The sequence below is a fragment of the Malania oleifera genome, chromosome 9, assembly GCF_029873635.1.
Source record: "Malania oleifera isolate guangnan ecotype guangnan chromosome 9, ASM2987363v1, whole genome shotgun sequence".
Classification (NCBI taxonomy): domain Eukaryota; kingdom Viridiplantae; phylum Streptophyta; class Magnoliopsida; order Santalales; family Ximeniaceae; genus Malania; species Malania oleifera.
The window spans coordinates 36,216,740-36,237,042 of NC_080425.1; the positions used below are offsets into that span (position 1 = coordinate 36,216,740).

The 20,303-nt window shown below is 36.5% G+C and overlaps 1 protein-coding gene across 2 annotated transcripts in view; it reads right to left on the reverse strand.

Moving 5' to 3' along the window:
* LOC131164791 (sterol 3-beta-glucosyltransferase UGT80B1) overlaps positions 1 to 20,303 on the reverse strand; it is a 122,989-nt gene that overhangs the window by 76,852 nt on the left and 25,834 nt on the right. For both annotated transcript variants that reach the window (XM_058122241.1, XM_058122242.1), the window contains exon 5: positions 8,672 to 8,742. In XM_058122241.1, coding sequence (XP_057978224.1) covers positions 8,672 to 8,742 — 71 coding nt within the window. The remainder of the gene's footprint in view (positions 1 to 8,671; positions 8,743 to 20,303) is intronic.

Consider the following 20,303-nt stretch of genomic DNA (forward strand, 5'->3'; position numbering starts at 1 on the left):
ATTTAATTGTAGGATATTTTTTGAACCCACAATCTCTTTATGGTGCCCCACCCTCTCCTGAAGTTGCTAGAGAAGTCATGGATGTGGTTAAAAAAGTGAGAACCAAGTTGGTACCCGATATAGATACTCAAATTCAGGCTATTAATCAAGTAAGTATTGGTTCCATTAAATTGAATAATGAATTGTTCTAGTATTCTGTAATACTTTCTAGAATAATTATTAATACATCTAATTAATCAATTATATTTCACAATCATCCTTTTTTAGTTGTTGCTATATCGAGATAGGCAGGAGACTTTTGGAACCCCGTTGGCTCAAAGGGCAATGAAACAAACAAATCCTGGTAAATATAGGCTATATAGCTAAATAATGGATGAATGGCTCTATTTTCTCTCTTTATGTACAAATTTGACTTTTGAAATATATGTTATACTGATATAAAACTCTTTTTAATTGTTCATGCAGCCAAATGGTAGGTTCATTATGGCTTTTGTGTGCTCCAGAGCTCCAAAGAATAGCAATCAAAGTTCTTAGCCAGACCACATCAGTTTCAAACTGTAAGCATAATTGGAGCACCTTTAGCCTCATTCATACGAAAACAAGAAATAGATTAAAGTACATGAGACTACAAAAACTTGTTTTCGTACATTACAACATGAGGTTAAAGTTAAGACGTACAATAAAAAGAAGCAACGAGAAATTGAAGATGGTTTCAATCCTATCAATTTGGACTACATTTTTAAAGAAGATGATCCTTTAAGTCAATGGTTAGAGGAGAGAGAGACATCACTACTCGACAGTTAGGACAATTCAAATTGGTTTAATGAAGAAGTTGGCGGTACTGCAGAAGGAGGTGATCAACCACCAATAAACGTGCATGATGATTCAAGTTCAAGCCCTGAACATACACAAAGTGATGACAATCTTGGTTTGAGCCCACCAAGTGATGACGATGGTAATAGTGGTGCTGGAGCTAGGGTTGGGAGAGGGGTGGTGGTGGTGGTGGTGGTGGTGGAGGCGGCGGTGTAGAATATAATTATGGATATGACACAGGGACATCATTTGTAAGGGATATACATCCTTCTGATCGTTATGGACTACATGACATACTTGAAAATTATGACTTGGGTATTCCTCCAAGGAACCAATCTTCACAACCCAGGAGAAGGAGTGCTCGTGGTGACCCTGGTGATTCTACTGAAGATTCATATGGTGTGGTTCGTAGTTTTGGCGACTTTGGTTTAGATGGTTCGTCATCACAATCATATGGATCTCATCCAGCATATCCACATTATGCATCTCGTGACTCACGTTTTTATCCTAGTGGAAGAATCTCAGGATCTAGTGAGTGTTCTTCTACACACTACCCAGAGCTAGCCCCAGCCCCAACTTATGGACATTATTTAGGATATGGTCAAAGGGGAGATTATGCACCCCCTATATCAGTTGGATTTTCACCACTAGTACATTTTCAAGAGCAAAAACGAAATGACGCAAACTTGGGTTATTCAGCTATGTATTTTCACAAGGATGGGGAGATAATTTCCAATCCCAATCTCAAGATACAAATGCAAATTATGAAGACCCTCCACGTCATTCTTTTTGGTGGTGACATGTGTTATGTTATAAATTTGTAATATTGTATTCATGTATTTTCAACTATTTATTGATATTTGATATTAATTACTTTTTAAATTCATGTATGTGTAATATGTATATTGATATTGATTCATTTTTAGTAACTTTATGACTTTAATTAATTGATTCTTCATTTTAATTATATTTCTACATCTTTTTACTCATTAAAGTAATGTAAACTATAAAAAAAAAAAATATGTTTTTTTTTTCAAACAGCGCACTAAAATTAATATAAAAATCATAATGCCTATTAAAAAACATTTGTAGGTTGAATGAAAGCCTTCAAAATTCATTAAAAATCATGTATTAATGGATTTCATGCTTATTTTTCGATTTTGGCATGGTTGTGCAGGCGTGAAAAAAATTCACGACCGTTACGCCCACTTCCCATTACGTAACACTCGCGTCTCCCACGACATCCACAACCGTTACACGATGTTACCCGCGACTACAATTTCGAACCATGGATAGCACAGTAGAACAATACAAAGCCCACCTTGTGGCAAAGAGGTTCACTCAAACATATAGTATTGACTACACCGAGACGTTTGCACCAATAGCAAAGCTGAACACTATACGGGTTCTCTTGTCCCAAGCAGCAAACCAGGACTGACCACTCCATCAGTTTGACATCGAGAATGCTTTTCTAAATGGTGAGCTAGAAGAAGAAGTGTTCATGACGCTACCACCAAGATTTTGCAAGGAGGGAGAAGAAACCAGAGTGTGTAAATTGAAGAAATCTCTGTAGGCACTCAAGTTACCGAGGGCGTGGTTTGATAGATTTGCAAAGGTAATAAAGAATCAAGGATACCGACAGGGGCAGTCATATCACACTATGTTTTTCAAACAGTCCAATGAGGGAAGAAGGACCATCCTAATTGTGTACTTCGATGACATCATTCTCACTGGAGATGACACAGGAGAGGCGGAGAGATTGAAGAAGGTCTTAGCCACAAAGTTTAAGGTAAAATACCTGGGTCAAATGTGATATTTCTTGGGAATGGAGGTCACCAGATCAAGAAAGGGAATTAGTGTCTCCCAGAGAAAGTATGTACTTGACCTATTAATCGAGACTGCCATGCTTGGTTGTAAACCAAGCAATACTCCTATCGAGACAGGGAAAAGAATAGAAGACGTAGGAAAGCCTGTGGATAGAGAGAGATATCAGAGACTAGTAGGTAGATTGATCTATCTCTCTCACACTATATCTGACATTGCTTTCGTTGTAAGCATGGTCAGTCGGCACATGCATTCACCAAAGGAGAGTCACCTAGAAGCAGTATATAAGATTCTCAGAGATCTAAAAGGCTCTCCAAGGCAAGGACTATTCTTTAATAAAGGTGAAAGTAAGAAGGTAGAGATCTACATAGATGCGGATTGGGCAGGATCAGCAGAAGAAAGAAGGTCTACTACTGGCTACTATAACTATGTTTGGGGAAATCTAGTAACATGGAGGAGTAAGAAGCAGAGTGTGGTAGCCAGAAGCAGTGTCGAGGCTGAATTCAGAGCTGTTGCACAAGGGATGTGTGAAGGGCTATGGTTACAAAAACTTTTGGAAGAATTACACATAACAGTAGAGCTCCCCATCAAACTCTATTGCAACAACAAAGCCGCGATTAGTATTTCTCATAATCTTGTTCAGCACGATAGGACTAAACATATAGAAATGGACAGGCATTTTATAAAGGAGAAAATTGAGAACGGGACAATTTGCATGACTATATCCCTACAAGAGAACAATTAGCAGATATTTTCACTAAGGGATTATAGAGATCTAGCTTTGAAGAGTTTATTTGCAAGTTGGACATGATCAATATCTACGATCCAACTTAAGGGGAAGTGTGGAAATCCTGAATGATTTGGAATTGATTTAGAGGAGATTTTGGTAGAAGATTAAGGCTCTAATTAGAAGCAGATATTTAGGCTAATTGTATGGGTTGACTTTTATATTTCCATATTTTATTCTCTGTGTACATGTTAAATAGGGACCTGAGTATGCAATGTAAATACAATTGAATATGCAATTAATTAATTCTCTTTTTCTATAGTAATGTTAACAAGTGAGAGTTAATAAGGGTATTATGGTCATTGGTATGTAATTTGACATATATTATAAATAGAGGGAGATACCTATCCTTGTGATTAGGTCTTCCATTTTACCCAATTATTCAAAAGATTTGATGAAAGCATGTCATCTTATGAAGAGTTACAAAATGATTTATTCAAAGTGCATAAGATGTTAGTTAATGTGACTAAACGATACACATCATTGAAAAACAAGAATGAAGGAACTATAAAAGAGTTAGAATCTCTCAAACTAGTTGAAAAAGAAAATGACTCAAAAATCAAGAAAATAGAAAATAAGAATAAACTGTGATAAAAGAGTTAGAAGCTAAAAATCTTGCTGAAAAGGAAAAAGATTTGAAAATCAAGAAATTAGAAAGCAAGGATGAAAAATGATGAAAGAAATAGAAGATCTAAAATTCCAAACTTCTATGGAGAATGAGAAAGATCTATATATTTCTGAATTAGAGAACAAAATCAGCAAAATGTCTCAAAACCAAGACAAGGTGAAAGAAAAAGGGAAAAATATAGAAAATTCAGAAATCATTGATCTTAAAGGAAAAATAGAAGATCAAGCTAAAGTAATCTACAATTTCACGAAAGGAAAAGAAAATTTTGACAAAATGATTGGCTCGCAAAGAATGTCTCTAAATAAAGAAGGGATAGGATTTAATGGGGTTGAGAATACCAAGAAAAAGAATCTCTACATGGAATACTTTACAAAAGCCTCAAAAAATTATGCTAGCACTTCTTCAAATGCTTACGCTCACACCAAATGCTACCTATGTAAAAAGAAGGGACATATAAAGTTTGAATGTCCATTCAAAAGAACGAGTGTGAAAACTAAATAAGTATGGAAAGTAAAAGAAACATCCCTTATCCGGACCCAAGAAAGTATGGGTACCAAGATGAAATTCTATGACTAAATCCTTCAATTTCAATTGATATCAAATCTCTGGAAAATCATACAAGGATATTGAACAAAATTGAATTAGAGAATAAGGATAAAAATTTTCAAACTTATTAATGCTTATCTTATTGAAACTAATGAAAATTGTTGGCCTCAATTAATGAATGATTCATACATGCCTTGTTCAAATCAGGAAAAATCTCAAAGAAGAGTTTAAGAGCTTATCGAAACAAATAAAAACAAAAATAACATTGTTGGCCAAAATCATAAAATGATTCATACAAGCCTTAACTTAAAAAGTATAAAAGATAAATTTTGAGAATCCATATGACGTCAAAAGTAAGAAAATTTGAGCTTATTGCATAAGGTTTTTTTAATTAGGAAAAGATATTTGAGAATGAGAACAAATTGAGCAATATTGTAGTACAATGCACATGAAAATAATATACTCCGTATGCAATATGCTAAATGTGCATATCTTGAAATTGGTATCTTGAAATCTATAAAGAAAATGAAAATATTGATGATTATGGCTCACTATATTTTGAAAATTTGAGCATAAAGTTATTAAGCATGATTTAGAAACATGAATTTTGATATGACTTGATTTATTCTTGATTAAGTATGCTTATGATGGATCACATGGATAAATGGATAAATTTGCATCTAAATAATTTAGTATTCATGAGCAATGCATAATGTGACATTAGCATTGGTATCTATGAAGTATATTGGTATTCATGAATATATAAATTGGTATTTGAGCATGACAAGTATAATTATATCCATGAGCATACTATGACATTAACATGATACTAGTATCCATGAGCATATAAATGATATGAATTAATGTTTGAAACATGGATGATAAATTTAGAAAGCATAATTGGTATCAAAACTGAATGTATTAAATTCAGGGGAAGTATTATGACTCATTGCTTGTATTATGATTTTTCTCTAATTTTTTAATTGGTATCATAAATTTTCAATTAGTATTATTCTTTAATGTTTCAATTGGTATCACAAACTCAAATTTTCAATTGGTATCAGATGCTTGATATGCGTGTTTGATATTCATTGCTCAAAATATGAATTATTTTTTATATCCTACTCTTTTTGATTGATGTCAAAAGAGGGAGAAGTTTTTGAGCAAAAATTGAAATTGAATATGATATATGTATAAAAAAAGGGAGAAGTATTTAAGCTTGAATGATATATTGAATGATGAATGAGCATGCATGATGAAATAATGAATTTATAAATATGCATGATGATCATAATGACCTTTTGAGTTTATGAAATGAATGCTATAATAAAATTATGAAGTATATGAAACTATGCTATAATGTTAACTTTGAAGTTTTAAGCTTATTGTAAGGGGGAGTCTTTTAAGGCTTACCTATTTTTGCTCCTTATTTGTCATCATCAAAAGGGGGAGATTGTTCGCCTAAACAAGGCATACAACTCTTAATTTTGATGATAACAAAGTAAGGTTATTTAATATTCTTCAAAGTTATGATATTTCAGGAAAAATAGATATTGAAGTCAAACATACTTTCTATGGCCAAGTGATCAAATTTTGAAAGCTCATATCAAATTCAAGATCAATATTGGAAGCTCAAGGAAAAATGAAGCTCAGGATTTAAAAGAACTCAAAGCAACGATTTCATGAAGATTCTCAAAGAGCTCAAGAAATGAAAAGAGACAATAGGACATGTATTGTAAGTATTTCAAGTATATTCAAAGTATGAAATTTTATTTTGAAGCTCGTTAGGCATAAAGAAACTTAGAGACCTTAATTTTAAAGTTTGGAACATGTTTTTCAAAGAGAACAAATTGAGAAGCAAAGAAAGTGAATACAAAAAATTTTAAAAACCAAGTTTTTTACCTAATAGGAGCCTGACTGAATACTGTCAGTAGGCTAACACTTTAAAGGTTTTTAAAATACACAGATAGAAGGTCGTCAGGCTACTATCTGGACCTTGATAGACGCCTAACAGTGCAAACTGAGAAGCCTGTCCAGGTTTCATCAGGCTACTATCACCCTTCTGCCTATTTTTTAAAACAGGGAATTTTAGTGACAAGCACCTGACCACAAGGTAACAGGCGACTGCCACCCTACTACCTGTGAAAATTAACTGTGTAATTTATTGACAGACGCCTGACTAAAAGCTCTCAGGCTACTGCCACGCGGAAAATTTTAAATTTTATAACGGACATATTTTTGAAAAATAGATTGCTTGGGGCTCAAACCTATTCAAAACTTAGACACTACTCCAAGTAAACTTGGGGATCAAGTTAGACACTTTTCTAAATCTATAAATACCCTAAAGACCAATGAATTATTACATCAAGAATCAAATTCAACATTCAAACTCTCTCAATTGCTCTCAACACTCCAAGGCTCTCTCACTCTCATCTTGTGCACGAAATTTTCTGAGGCTTTGCTGATTCTAAATCACCAATCTTGTGCTACAATTCTGAATTCTTTCAATCATTGAAAGAACTATTCGGTGATACACTCTCTTGAGCTTCAATCTAAGTTTCATATTTGCATTAGATTGAATTTGTACTAATCAGCTCTTTTGAGAGCATCTCTTGTACACCTTCTTTGAATCTTGTCTTGTAGATTGATTGACGGTTCGGGTGCTTGAATTGTTTGACCGAATGAGAGGATATCGTTTGGAGAGGCACACTCTAACCTAATTGAAAGAGTGACCGAGTGAGGGGTAACACTTGAAGAGGCAGCCTCTAACCTACTAAAGGAGTGTGTAACGTTGTTGTTCTGTCGGGAAAAGGAACTGATATAGTGGAATCCTGTGGTGGTTTGTAAAAGGCGAGGACATAGGCTGGGGATAAGCCGAACCTTGTAGAAACCCAGTGTCTCTCTCTTTCCCTTACTCTCTTTACTTTCAGCATACATATAAACTACATGAATGTTTTAAATTCTTAATCATAAATCCTACGGAGTTTGGAAATTAAATAAATTGAAGTTTAAATTGGTTTTGGGCTTGCGGAAATAGAAAGGGAGTACGTTAGTTTATCCATACTTTGCGGAAACTGTAAGGAAGTACGTTGATTGGTTAAACACCCAAAGACTCTTTAACTGAAAGTTTATTTAAAGTCTAAAGCTTCTGGAAAGAATATTGGATTTTATATTGCACTTCATTTTGAGAAAACAAATTCATTATTACAAGACTTTATATCAACAAACTTACATTATCAATCTTTATTTTAAAAGGTTGAATCAAAATCATATATACAGGGCTGCAAACAAACAAAAGCTGAAACTTGCATATAAGCTGAATCTCACATTGTGGTTGATTGGTTGTTTACTTGATAGATTAAATAATTGTGTGGCTGTGAAATGTATCAAGGCTTAAGTTTTTGTTGTGTATTGAATAAATTAACAAGAAGTCAAAAATTCATTAAAGGAAGTAAAATAGGTTAAAGAGTCTTAAAAAGAATTTAAAAAAAAAATTTAAATCCAATTCACCCCCCTCTTGGGACTACACCTTTGTTTTTAAAGCTGGGTAGAGCCCACAGCGTCTGACTTTTGCATTGGACTAAGGACATCTGTTCTTTAATTTGGGAATGGTTTTACAATTGTTTAGGTGATGCCTCATAATCTCTTGACTTTTCTCCTGAGCAGGAAGTCAAGGTGATGCAACAAGAATGCCAATAGGGTCTGGGACATGGTAACCATCTATGTTTTGGGGGGAATTTAGAGGCAAAGGACCAGGAAGCCTTTGGGGAAGGAATGGCCTGTACAGAAACTAAAAGATGCCACTCTCAAATCTCTCCTTCATGGAGTTTTGGATCTTCCACACCAGATCTCTTTTCATGGGCTGCATTTTTTTATTTGCAATTCATTTTGTGTCTAAGGCTGTTTTACTGAAGCTTACTGCTGTACAGGGTTTGGCACCCACTCAGCTCTCTCTTTAATGATATATACTCTTATTTATCAGTTATGACTAGATAGGCAGATCAAATCAAAACAAAATAAAGAGGAAACAGAGAGAAAATTGTGTAAAACAAAGATAAAAAATATCCCCTTGCCTGTATGGAACAACATAAGGAGCAGCAATGATGCAGCGAACACAAAAAAGCTCCGCAAGGCTCCACCCCTCCTACATCATCATGCAAAGGACCACCGTCAGCCATTAGAATATATCAACAGTTCCAAATTTCAATGGATTATTCTAGTTTGATGTATCAAAACACGCATGATCAAATTTTTTGCATATTGTTTCCATGATATTTCACTTCAATTTCATTAAACTACTCAAAACACCATTTTTATCTCAACCACCCAACCATACAATTCACCAGTGATATAATTAGTAGAATAATCTCTCTCAACGTTGGTCCAAGCAAGCAAGACTCTGAACTGATAAAAAAAACACAAGGTCCACTTTTTTGCAATTTTAGTTTCAAATGGCTATCCTAAAGACTTAAGTCAGCACGCTTGAGCCTGATACTCCTATACACAGTCACACATACATGCATGAATTACTTCCATTCCTCTCATTAGACCATAAGTAGCACTCATAACCACAGGCCAGCCGATTTTTTTTTTTTTTGGATAAATAAAGAATATTAAAGGAAGAAAGAAGCAAAATAAAGAAAAATAAAAAATAAAAAATCATGAAGAACATGACTCCCATTGAAAAGAAACACAGCTAAATAGAAGAAACCAAATACAAGACAAATCTAATAAAGTAATGCTAACCAATCCCGCTGCACGTCTTCCAAAGAAACACGACAAAGAATCCATTTGCTGAGTACCAAAGGGATGCAAGGAAGACCACTCTGTTGCAAAGCATTGTACTGGAAGTGGTAACACCTTTAAAGGTTCTAGCATTTCTTACCAACCAAACACACCAAATAATATCCAAAGCAGTACAGCCACAAAACATTCCTCTCTTTCATCTTACCAAACCCTTCAAACATAATAATACAAAAATGCTCCAATGAAGCTGGGCACACCCAATTTTCACCAAATATCCAAAAGACCCGAAGAGAAAAGACAACGTAAAAACAAACACGAGGCAATTCTCCCCATTCCTAAAAACAGAGGACACAAACATCAGGAGACTGCGCCTTGTTAGATCCTCGCTTTTGAAGTCAATCATTAGTATTGATTTTCCCAAGGATAGCAGTTCAAGTAAATCATTAGTATTTGAAGGAACTTTAGCCTTCCAGATTAGAGAATAACGAACAAAGGGGCTAACATTAGGGTCATGGATCAAACGAGAAAAGAAAGATTTTCACACAAAAAGAATCAAGCATCATAGTCAAAGAAGTGAACTCGTTAGTATCTCCCATTGAGATTCCTCCCAAAATGAAAAACCCAAGAATGGCCATCCTTGTGCAAAATGAGGGGAAGGCAGCAATAGGAAACTCGTGAAGATTAGACAATCAAAAAAGATAAGGAAATCAATAGGTAAAGGAACATCCCAAACCAACTATCCTCCCAAAAATGGACTCTGTCCCTGGACTCAAGTAAGCAATATTAACTCCGATAAGCATCTCACCCATTTTGCAAAAGTCCAAATTTACATCAAATTACCATGTACCGAAGATATTTAGGGTCTAAAGGGAAGTGCTATAACCACTTCCCCAACCAAGGAAATGTTTTTAAAGACCAAATTATTGAGACCCAAACCTCCCTCCCCTTTAGACATCATAATGTTCCACCCTATTAAGTCATCTCTCTCCCACTCACCAACACCAACCACAAAAAATCCCACATCAACTCTCATTGGAATTCCAAAAAGAGATAAATAACACAAGGAAATAGAAGAAATACAAACATGGATAAGAAGAGTAATACAATCCCCAAAAGTGAAAAGTGCTCCTTTCCACCCATCCAACCTCCTAGAAATTCTCTTAAAGGAATCAGCTGTAGGATTGCCCCCTAAAGGAACTCCTAAGTAGGTAATAGGCCAACATTGAAGGCCACAACCTACTAACCTAACAAAAGAACTCAGATCTATGCCTATTCTCAAAACCACTCTTGGAGAAGTTAATTTAACCCCAACACCTTCTCAAAAACATGTAGAATGGTCAGCACATCAAAGAAATTGCATCTACCGTCCAAGAAAGAGAATAGTATTATTGGCAAACTGAAGGTGAGAAAAGGTTGGATCCTTATTACCCACCTTAATCCCTTTCACCAAGACTCTTTCAACCCCTCTATCATCCTACTCAAAGCATGAAACCAAGACTTAGCCTCCCCATTAACTAAGACTGAAAACCCATGGAGGAGAAACACCCTTGAAACCACTTCCTCCATCTTCCTCCAAAACCTTTCCTATCCATAGCACAATCCAAGAAACCCCAACTAACCAAATCAAGGCTTACTCAAAATCTAGTTTCAAAACCAAGCCCAACTTTCTTTCTTCTAATTATGTCCTCAATCACTTCATTAGCCCCCAACACAACATCTAAGATCTTTCTTTCGCCAATAAAAGCAACCCAATTATAGAAGATGGTACCCACCAATATTCTTGTTAATCTCTTTAATAAAATCTTAAAAATACTAATAACCAAACTAATTATCCACAGTTTTCAATTCTAGTAGCACAATTTTTTTTAGGGACCAGAGTAGTAAATGTGCAACTAAGACTCCTACCAATCACCCCATTGTCAAAGAACTCATGAAAGACTCTAAAAAAATCATCCTTCAAATGATCCAAACAATTCTAAAAAGTGCCATCATAAACCATCCACCCCTAGAGCTTTCTCCATCTGTTGCAAACACAACACCCTAATCTCCTCCTCCTTGAAAGGCCTCTCAAGCCACTCCCCTTTGTCACTCAAGATAGGACCAAGTCCAACCCCTCAATCATCGCTTATCCTACATCCTCCTCTAAAAAATAAGTTCATGTAGAAATCTATAATCATATCTACAATGTGGTCAAGATCACTAGCAATCAAACCCTTGTCATCCTCTATATCTTTAATAATGTTCCTTTTCCTCCTACCATACACTACCTTATGAAACAATATTGTGTTACAATCCCCATTTTGAATCCATTTCGTTGTAGACTTCTGCCTCTAGCTTATATCTTCTCTCCAAAGAAATTTTTCAAAATCATTGGTCAACTAAATTCTTCTACTAACATCTTCTTTTGAGGCCCCCCTTCCATAAGACCATCTAGCATGGAAAGCTCCTACAAAATGCCTTTTTGTCCTAGGCCAAATGTCCTCAAAAATTTCCAAGTTCTAACTTTTTAGTTCACTTTCAAAAATTTCAATCTCCTCATAAGATAGAATCTCTCCCAACCTTCCATATTTCTTTGGCCAACCTCTGAAAAAGAGTTTCAATCACATATTCTAAAACCCTAACAAAGTTAGCCCCAATTTCATAGGATTAGCCTCAATAATTGAAGGACAATGATCAAAGATCACTTTAGGGAAGACCTCTTGAGTCAAATGAAAAAAAAATCCTCTCACACTATAGTGAAGAAAAATGCATCAATCCTAGTAGCAGTAGGCCAAACACTAATTGGAAACCAGGTAAATTGGGCAACAAAAGGAGGAATATCTAGCAAGTCACATTCGTTGACAAAAGTATCAAAGCCCCTCATGCTAGAAGCATACCCTAGACCCTCCACTCTTGTTAGTGGATATAATGACATTAAAACCGCATCCCAAACAGCATTTGGGAGAGCACAAACCATAAATGCAGTTAGCTCATCACAAAAAACTCCTCTCAAGCAAGGCCAATTTGGTCCATATCCAAATGTGACCACTACTATCCCTTACCCTTGACATCTAAAAAGAACAAAGATAGAAAAGGAACCCAACAAGACCTCAACATTACAAGAAACTCTAGTGTTCCCCCAAGGAACCAATAGAAGCTAGGAAGACCCAATCCTAACCTAGAATCCCAAATACTCATGACAAAAAGCCATACAACCCCTCTAACTCAGTCACTTGTAGCAAAACAACATTTGAAGAGTTCTAACCTAAAATGTCCTTAATCTTACATAGCCAAATTACCTAATCCCCTAATATTCCATATTAAAATCTTCATGGCAAAGTACCACACCTCTCTTCCCCTTCTTACCCCCATTGTTGGTAGAAGCAAATTTTGGCAATTCCTTTTCAACTTTCTTTTTTATTTTTTTCCGCTCATAGATGCCCAAGGAAATGCCAACACTATTTTACACCCAATTATATGTAACATCCCCAAGAGGTCTCGGCTGTCTCTCTCATCCCCCAATCATTCTAGGGTCAAAGATATACCTTCAAAACTTAACTCACTTTGGCAAACCAAGTCATTCATTCAAAAGAAACTTTCATAGGCAAAGGCAAAACACCTTTTTTGAATTCAATAGACCCACTGCAACTACCTAGAAATTCATGCACGAGGGAGGCCAAAAGAAAGAGAAGAATTACCCAAAAGGATACCATCAGCTTCAGTTCCTTCAACCTCAAGGCTATTTAAATCTCTAGGAATCCCTAATAAATATTTACCAAGGCTATTTAAATCTATAGGAATCCTTTATAAATCTGTAGCGTGATGTTCAAAAGTGAAAGAACCTTTAAGAATCCATGTACCCTATTGTGGATCTTCTTGCTTCAATTCCCCCATTCCAATAGCTAAACACGATACCATCCACAAGGAACTTAGATCCGCCAAAGCTATCAAAGGGAGTGATGCAGGCAGTTGTCCTCAAACTCATGAATCTCTTTAGTAATGGGTGATTTTCCTCCTACATTTCATCCAACTCTTGGTCATGGCAGAAGTATTATCCCCATGCTTCATGTATAACTCATTTTTTGACATATCTTCTTTCATATTTGAAAGTCCTCTCAAGAAAATCTGCTTTTGTAACCCTAGCTCAATGCAACCTGAGTTTTCTTTAGGGAGGACCAAATCACTGGTCTTAGGACTTGAACCTTCATCAACTTCTACAGCACTCTCCCCTTTCTCTAACACATCATGAATTTGAGTACCTATCCATTCATGACTTGGCAGTTGCTGAAACAGTCTTGTGCTAAGCCGCTAGTGGTTGTTGGTTTAGAAGAGAAAGGCATCTTTCGTATTTGTCATGCAAGGCAGCCCAACAGCTGCCGTGTGCTCGCCACTGTTCTTGAGGAAGAAAAACTTCCATATCCTTACTTCCAATAGTTGTGTCAAGAAAGGGGACAGCCCCTTCAAAATCTTTTTACAATGAGCCCACCTCATACTGGCCTTTTTAAAGCACTTGTACAACACTATTCTCCTTGAAAACAAGCCCAACCACAAGCCTTCTTAACAAGGCACTTCCAATTTTGTTTACCAATACGCCAAAGAGTGTTATAACCAATCTGAATGTGTTGCTCTTGACTCTTAGCCCACCAGCCTTGGGCCCATCATGGTGAGACCCAACAACTTGTACCCCAAATTATTTAAAATTTAAATTGCATCCAAACCAAAAACTAAAAATCTTCTCTTTCCTTGCGTATTTGGAAACAAGTGGAAACCTAGTTTTTTTTTGCTGCAAAACAAATCCGTACAGTTATAGAGTCTCACTGCACCAAAAAAAGATGAATCCTTCGCTAGAAAGTTACAAAGAACATCATCGTATGATCCTAGAAGGAATCTCATACTCCCACTGGCTTTCTCCCCTTCTTCAATCCTTTGAATGTTACTTGAAACAGACTCTCCACAATGCAAATTCCACTTGCCCTTTGTTTGCACTCATTTTTTGAAGTTAGATAGGTCTTTCACAATCAAAAGAAGTTACCACCATCTAGAAGCCTCTAATCTTTTTGGAAAAAGAATGGATTTCTCTAAATCTTTGCAAACATAGAAAGTGACCCCATTTGTTAGATAGCAATTTCAATTACAAAAATTCTCACGCTACCCTCAAGAGTAGATCCATGAGCCCTTATCTAGTCCACACAATTTAGACCAAAATGAGACCAATAATTGCATGAACCAAACAAATTCTTCTCAATTAACACCAAGAAAGACATTCTCTTTCTAGAAAACCCCAAAATACCAATGGCCCCATTGTCCATACTATACAAGTTAAACGTTTGCGGTCAGCTCAAGAAAAAAACAGTGGGCTCATTCAACGTTAATAGAAATAGTCGAAGGAGTAAACGTCAACGAAGTTAAGAGACAAAAAAGATCAAAGAGTACCAAATTTTTTGTACGGGTGAAAGAAGTGTGAAGGATGAGTTCTGGTTGTGAGTTTAATAAGGGGTCAAGAAAGTAGAGCCGGCAAGCTGGTTTCACCAAGAATCACCATGTGATCAAGAGGATAAGAACTTATTTAAGATAGGCTAGGTTTGGTGAAAAAACACAAGGTCGAAAAGGGTAGGGTGTGTAGATACCTTCTTTTATCTCAATTCAAATACTATATAAAATTTTGGACCACAATTAAAGATCAACTGTTTCTTTTACTAAATTTTAATTCCATAATTTTTGCAAGGAGCCCTCTACATACGCTTGGGATTTATCATAGGATAGGTGGTAAGATCTCTTGATCAATTCCCCAGTTTTGGGATGGTATAGAGAGAATTGGCTTGGTGGACTCAAACCGAGGTCCATTAAGGATGAGCAACGCCCTTTAACCCATCCTTAGCCAGCTCAAGTGTCACCCATGACATGACATTTCCTTCTTGTTTTCTTTTGCCGTACGTTGCTAAAATATTTGGTTAATTTAATCCTTTTTCCCCTTTTGACCAAAGCCTCATGCGCAATTATGACCCTCCTTAATTGGATAATATCCTCACCCCTAGATAGCAATTTGAATACCCACTTTCTTATACGATTTTGCCATCATTTCTTATTAAAGACTTTCTCTCTCTAAACTAGAGCTTCTCTCTAAAACCATCAACATTTCTACATTATCGTCCTACCACTAGACACTAAAGCTCCTTTAGCATCATCTGATTCTCCTCTCACAAAATCTCCACCACATCCCATTACTTGTATGCAATACTACCTCTCATCCACACCCAAGAACCTCCATCTACATTTTGGCAACTCCACTAGGGAGGAGCTATTGCATAAGGTAATGCCCCCAAGAAGAAAGCAAGTAGCCTTCTAGAAACATCCCATGCACAATTCCTCACTCAGTAAGGAGAAATGGTGGATTTGGGTGACCATTGTGTGAAGTGACAAGTTTAAAATAATTTTCCCTCTTAAATCCTCTAAAGAAATGTCATTCAGTGTCCTCCATGAGAATATAAAGTTGCTTAACCAAACTATGACCACTATTAAGCAAATCCTCCTGACATTAGCTCCCAACATCCAACCCCAAGGCAATACTCCCACCTCACTCCAAATTTGATGGAGTCATCCCACAGACTCCACTAAACCTCACACATGTGCCTCCAACCCCTACAACCACCAACTTCACTTCTTACATCTAGAAGGAGGAGTTGGACAAAACCTTGAGGGAAAACAAGAAAAAAATATTCCTTTTGGGTTGGATTTTAACTTTCCATACACAACCCAGGTGGCCATCAAATCCTAACCCCAAAGACTTTGCAAGCCTTTGATTTAAGCTCTTCAACAACAAGATTAGTGATGCTAAGGAATATATTATGAAGTTTGTGGAAATGTTTAGGGTCAATAAGTTAGATGATGACTTGAAACTCAAAGAATTCTCCAAGTCATTGAGGAGGAAGGCATATACTTGGTATGTCAATATCAAACCTAGGTCTAAGAAATCCGTAGGACAAATGTGCCAACTCTTTTTAAAAAGTTCATTTCAACTTTAGAGAAAGTGTCACTAGTGGATTTGGGTAGGGAACACCAATGATCAACAAAAGACCTTATGGATTAGGAATGCTTTCAAAGAAAGAATCTTGGACATCCAAGATAGCGCTAAAGAGAAGGAGTTTGTGAAAGTCTGCATTTAGGGGATGTTCATTGAATACAAACTTCACCTAGAAAACATGGCTTAACAGTCCTTTGCCACTTTGGTAAAAGCTGCAAGAAAAACCAACATTTCTATTCATAAGCAAAAACAATGACCAACCATGTTTCAAGATAAGAAATGCAAGCGTAAATGTTATCCAAGGGGAGGATTCCCAGTTCAACAAGAAGCCAACAATAATAGATAACAGCTCCAATCCTTCTTTCCCTTGTGCAATGAACAAAGTGAATGCTCTCCTTGATGAAAGAGTTAAGGATGGGGTTGCTCACCCTTCCTAGTTTCCAATGACAACCCACTAATGAAAATAGCCTCCATAAACCAAGAGTTGTAGAACTCTACAGAAAATCTTCCAGAGAAAAATATTAGATATGGGACCTTCTAATTGAAGGGAATGGTGTTTATTATAATCCTTCCCCTCATCATCATCATAATTAACTAGCTCAAGACCATGCTTTTGTGACAATTCCCGTTGAGTGCCCAGGTGATAAGCCCACATCTACACTTCTCCCAACTTGAAAATAAAATAGAAATGCTTAAGGATGACTCTGTGATACATGCATCATGATCACTTTTAGGAATTTCTTTTATCAATTGGGTTCAACCAGGAGTCCAAGCAAGTTACAACTATGGCTCCTATTCAAATGTCTAGTGGCCAACATGGGGAATAGCACCCTAGGAAGGATGGCAACAATTCATAAGAATGCAATGACCTCCACCAAGGCTGACATTTTTATTAAAACTCCCAATCAACCACTAAATGTGGAAAATGCATTGAATGATTATCCACATTATGCCTCTTTCAACTTTCAAAGCTACCTATGTTAAGCATCAACATCTAATCAATCACAATTCGGGAATTCAATAACATCTCCAACCATGGGATATGAAAACGAAGACATCAAGGTGGGACTCATTAAAGGCTCCACTAGATTTCATGCCATTGATGCCCTTTTAGTTCGTCATTTTACATCTCCAACCATGGGATATGAAAATGAAGACCTCAAGATGGGACTCATTAAAGGCTCCACTAGATTTCATGCCATTGATGCCCTTTTAGTTTTCATTTTACTAATCAATAGGAAGTGGCCCCACAAAAATACTTTTTAACCCCTTCTAAACTCATTAGTGCATCAAGGGTAGCTATAAATGGAAGGATGTCTAAGGCCCCATATGGACACAAGGAGACTTATCTCGCATGGTCAGCTTTTGATGAATTAGTTGAAGATGGAGAGACAACCATCACTCAAGCAATCAAAGGATAAAAAAATATATATATATATATATATATATATATATATATATATATATATATGCGAATCTCCAACAGGAATGATTTGGAAGATCCAAAACCAAAAATAGTGGTATTTTCTAGCAACAACATAATGGAGGCAATCAATCAATATAGATTGATCTGAAATCTAATTCAAATCCAATGTCCCACTTTCTCCATGCAAGGATTTTTAGGAATCTCAATAAATAAAAGGCAAAGAAACAGAGGTACAAAGAGGAAGAAAGGAAATTTAAATTCTCAAGTGAATATAAAGATTAAATTCTACACCCCCTATGATGGGAAGAAGAATTATCATTTATGAAGGTGTGGGGACAATGACACCTCCAACCAACCGAAAGCAACTTAAAAGTTACATTGGAAAATCTCCCACATAAGGGGGTTCATCCCTATTCTAAATGAAATCTCCAGACGATTCCAATGTTTACTCAAATATAACCCTTCGAGTGTGACAAACAACAAGACGAAGCTTTTGACAAAATCAAGAAACCTACCACCATGACAATGTTTATTAAAAATATACCCATGAAAGTATATCTCACCTTTACTAATAATTCATTGGGCACTCTACTTGCACAAAAGTCAGACAAACAAGAACGTCCAAATTATTTGAGTCAGCTTCTAAACTTAAGTGAGCCATGGAATTTATAATTTGATGGCTCTTTAGAGGGCTTAGGAGAAGGGATTGAAATAGGACTTATGCTCCTACAACCTGAAGATGTTCCCCAAGTTCTGGTCGAGGGCTTATCTCCCTAATCTCTGGTTGAGAAACCCAATCCCTAAGTCTAGTTCAAGAACCTATCTCTTTGGTGCTAGGTCAAATAGCACCCCTGTAGCATACATGCAAGAGATTCCACCTTTGGAATTTACTATTTAGTGAAGCCTTGCCTTCTCCAAGTCCAAAACAAGAATCCATCCCCCAAGAAACGAAGAGAGATTTCATCTTCCTAGTGCTAGGTCAAGAATCAGTCCCCCTAGCTTCTAACTTGCACTTTCCACACACAAATAACAAAAAAAAATAAAGATATTTTTCCTAGGCCTCCCACTACTATCAATCCCATAATGCAATCAGTATGGGTTTTTAACATCCGTAGGAGAAGGTGTCGGAGTATTATTTATACCTTCTTAGTCCAAAGAATGCATCCTCAGTATTGAAGCCAGAGCATATCTCCTTAATCCCAGATCAAGGAACCACTCCCACAATCTAGGTTGAGAACCTATTTCCCTTGGCCTAGGTTGATAAACATCCTCCTTGACATCCTCAAAGGAGCTTCCACTTTCATAATCATTGAAACTTTATACCTTCTCCAAGTCCAAGTTGAGAGTCCATTTCCTTAAAGGCTCAAGAAGCCCCTCTAATAGTCACTTGCGCAGCCGCATTGCATCAATCTGGTCACTAAGGTCAAGATTCTATCTCTTGTGTAGTGGTAGAGATTTCATCTCCCGAGTGCTAGGTTGAGATCCAATCTCCCTAGTCCATAAGCTAGACTTTCCTTAAACAAATAGCAAAACTATTCTATGAGTAGACCATGTTCACCATGGAGTCCAAACAACAAAGTTTACTACCAAGTGGAAGGATCCTTAAGACATCGACAAAGGCCATGATAGTGGGTATTGCAAGCTACCAAACCCTAAGACTAATGCAATGATAGCCCTATTAAACTTCAGGTGTATCAAGGAATTTCAGTCTTGCAATGGAAATATGTCTCATATAGCATGGCAAGGCTTAAGGAATCATCAAAATTGTGAAGCATAGACATTTCTTGTTCTTTTTATTTTCTTTGCCAAGCATGTGCCTCTATGGGATGCGTGAAATAAAGGACATATGTGTCTTGTATGGCAATTTGTCATTGGGTGGCTGAAAATATGATCAGAAATATACTTAGCGCATATATCTATGTCCATCTTCATTCCATTTCATCCATCACATGTATGTAACTTCAAATGTTCAATAGATTGAGGGAGGGCATCAAATAGATTTCTTTTCATAAATGTTTGGGAAGACTTGTTTCTAAATATTGTGCAAGAGATGCTAGTGAAGTCCATCCCTTATATCGTTGCCTAGTACTTCTGGATTCCAATCCTAATTAGTGAGGCTCTACCACTTTTAGGTTTGAGAATATGTTGCTATTGCACCCTTCCTTTCACAATGATAGGGATTGGTGGAAGGAGAGCCAAGTTCAAGGATGGGAAGGTTTCAAAATGATGAGAAAACTAAAGAACTTAAGGATTGGAGGAACAAATATGTGTTCAAGAATATTAGGGGGAAGAAAATTAATATTCTTTATGATCAATAGTATGGACAGGAAAAAGGAGTGTGGGCTAGTGGGGGAGAATGATAGCACTAGAAAGATTCATCTTTGTAATGAGTTGGAGGTGATTCTATCAAAGGAAAAGAGAGGTTGGTGACAAAATTCAAAAATTAGCTAGGTTAAAAAGGGGGATTGCAATTCTAGGTTGTTTCATCAAGTTGCCAAAGGGAAGGGGAAAAAAGTCTAAGAAACTGGAGTTG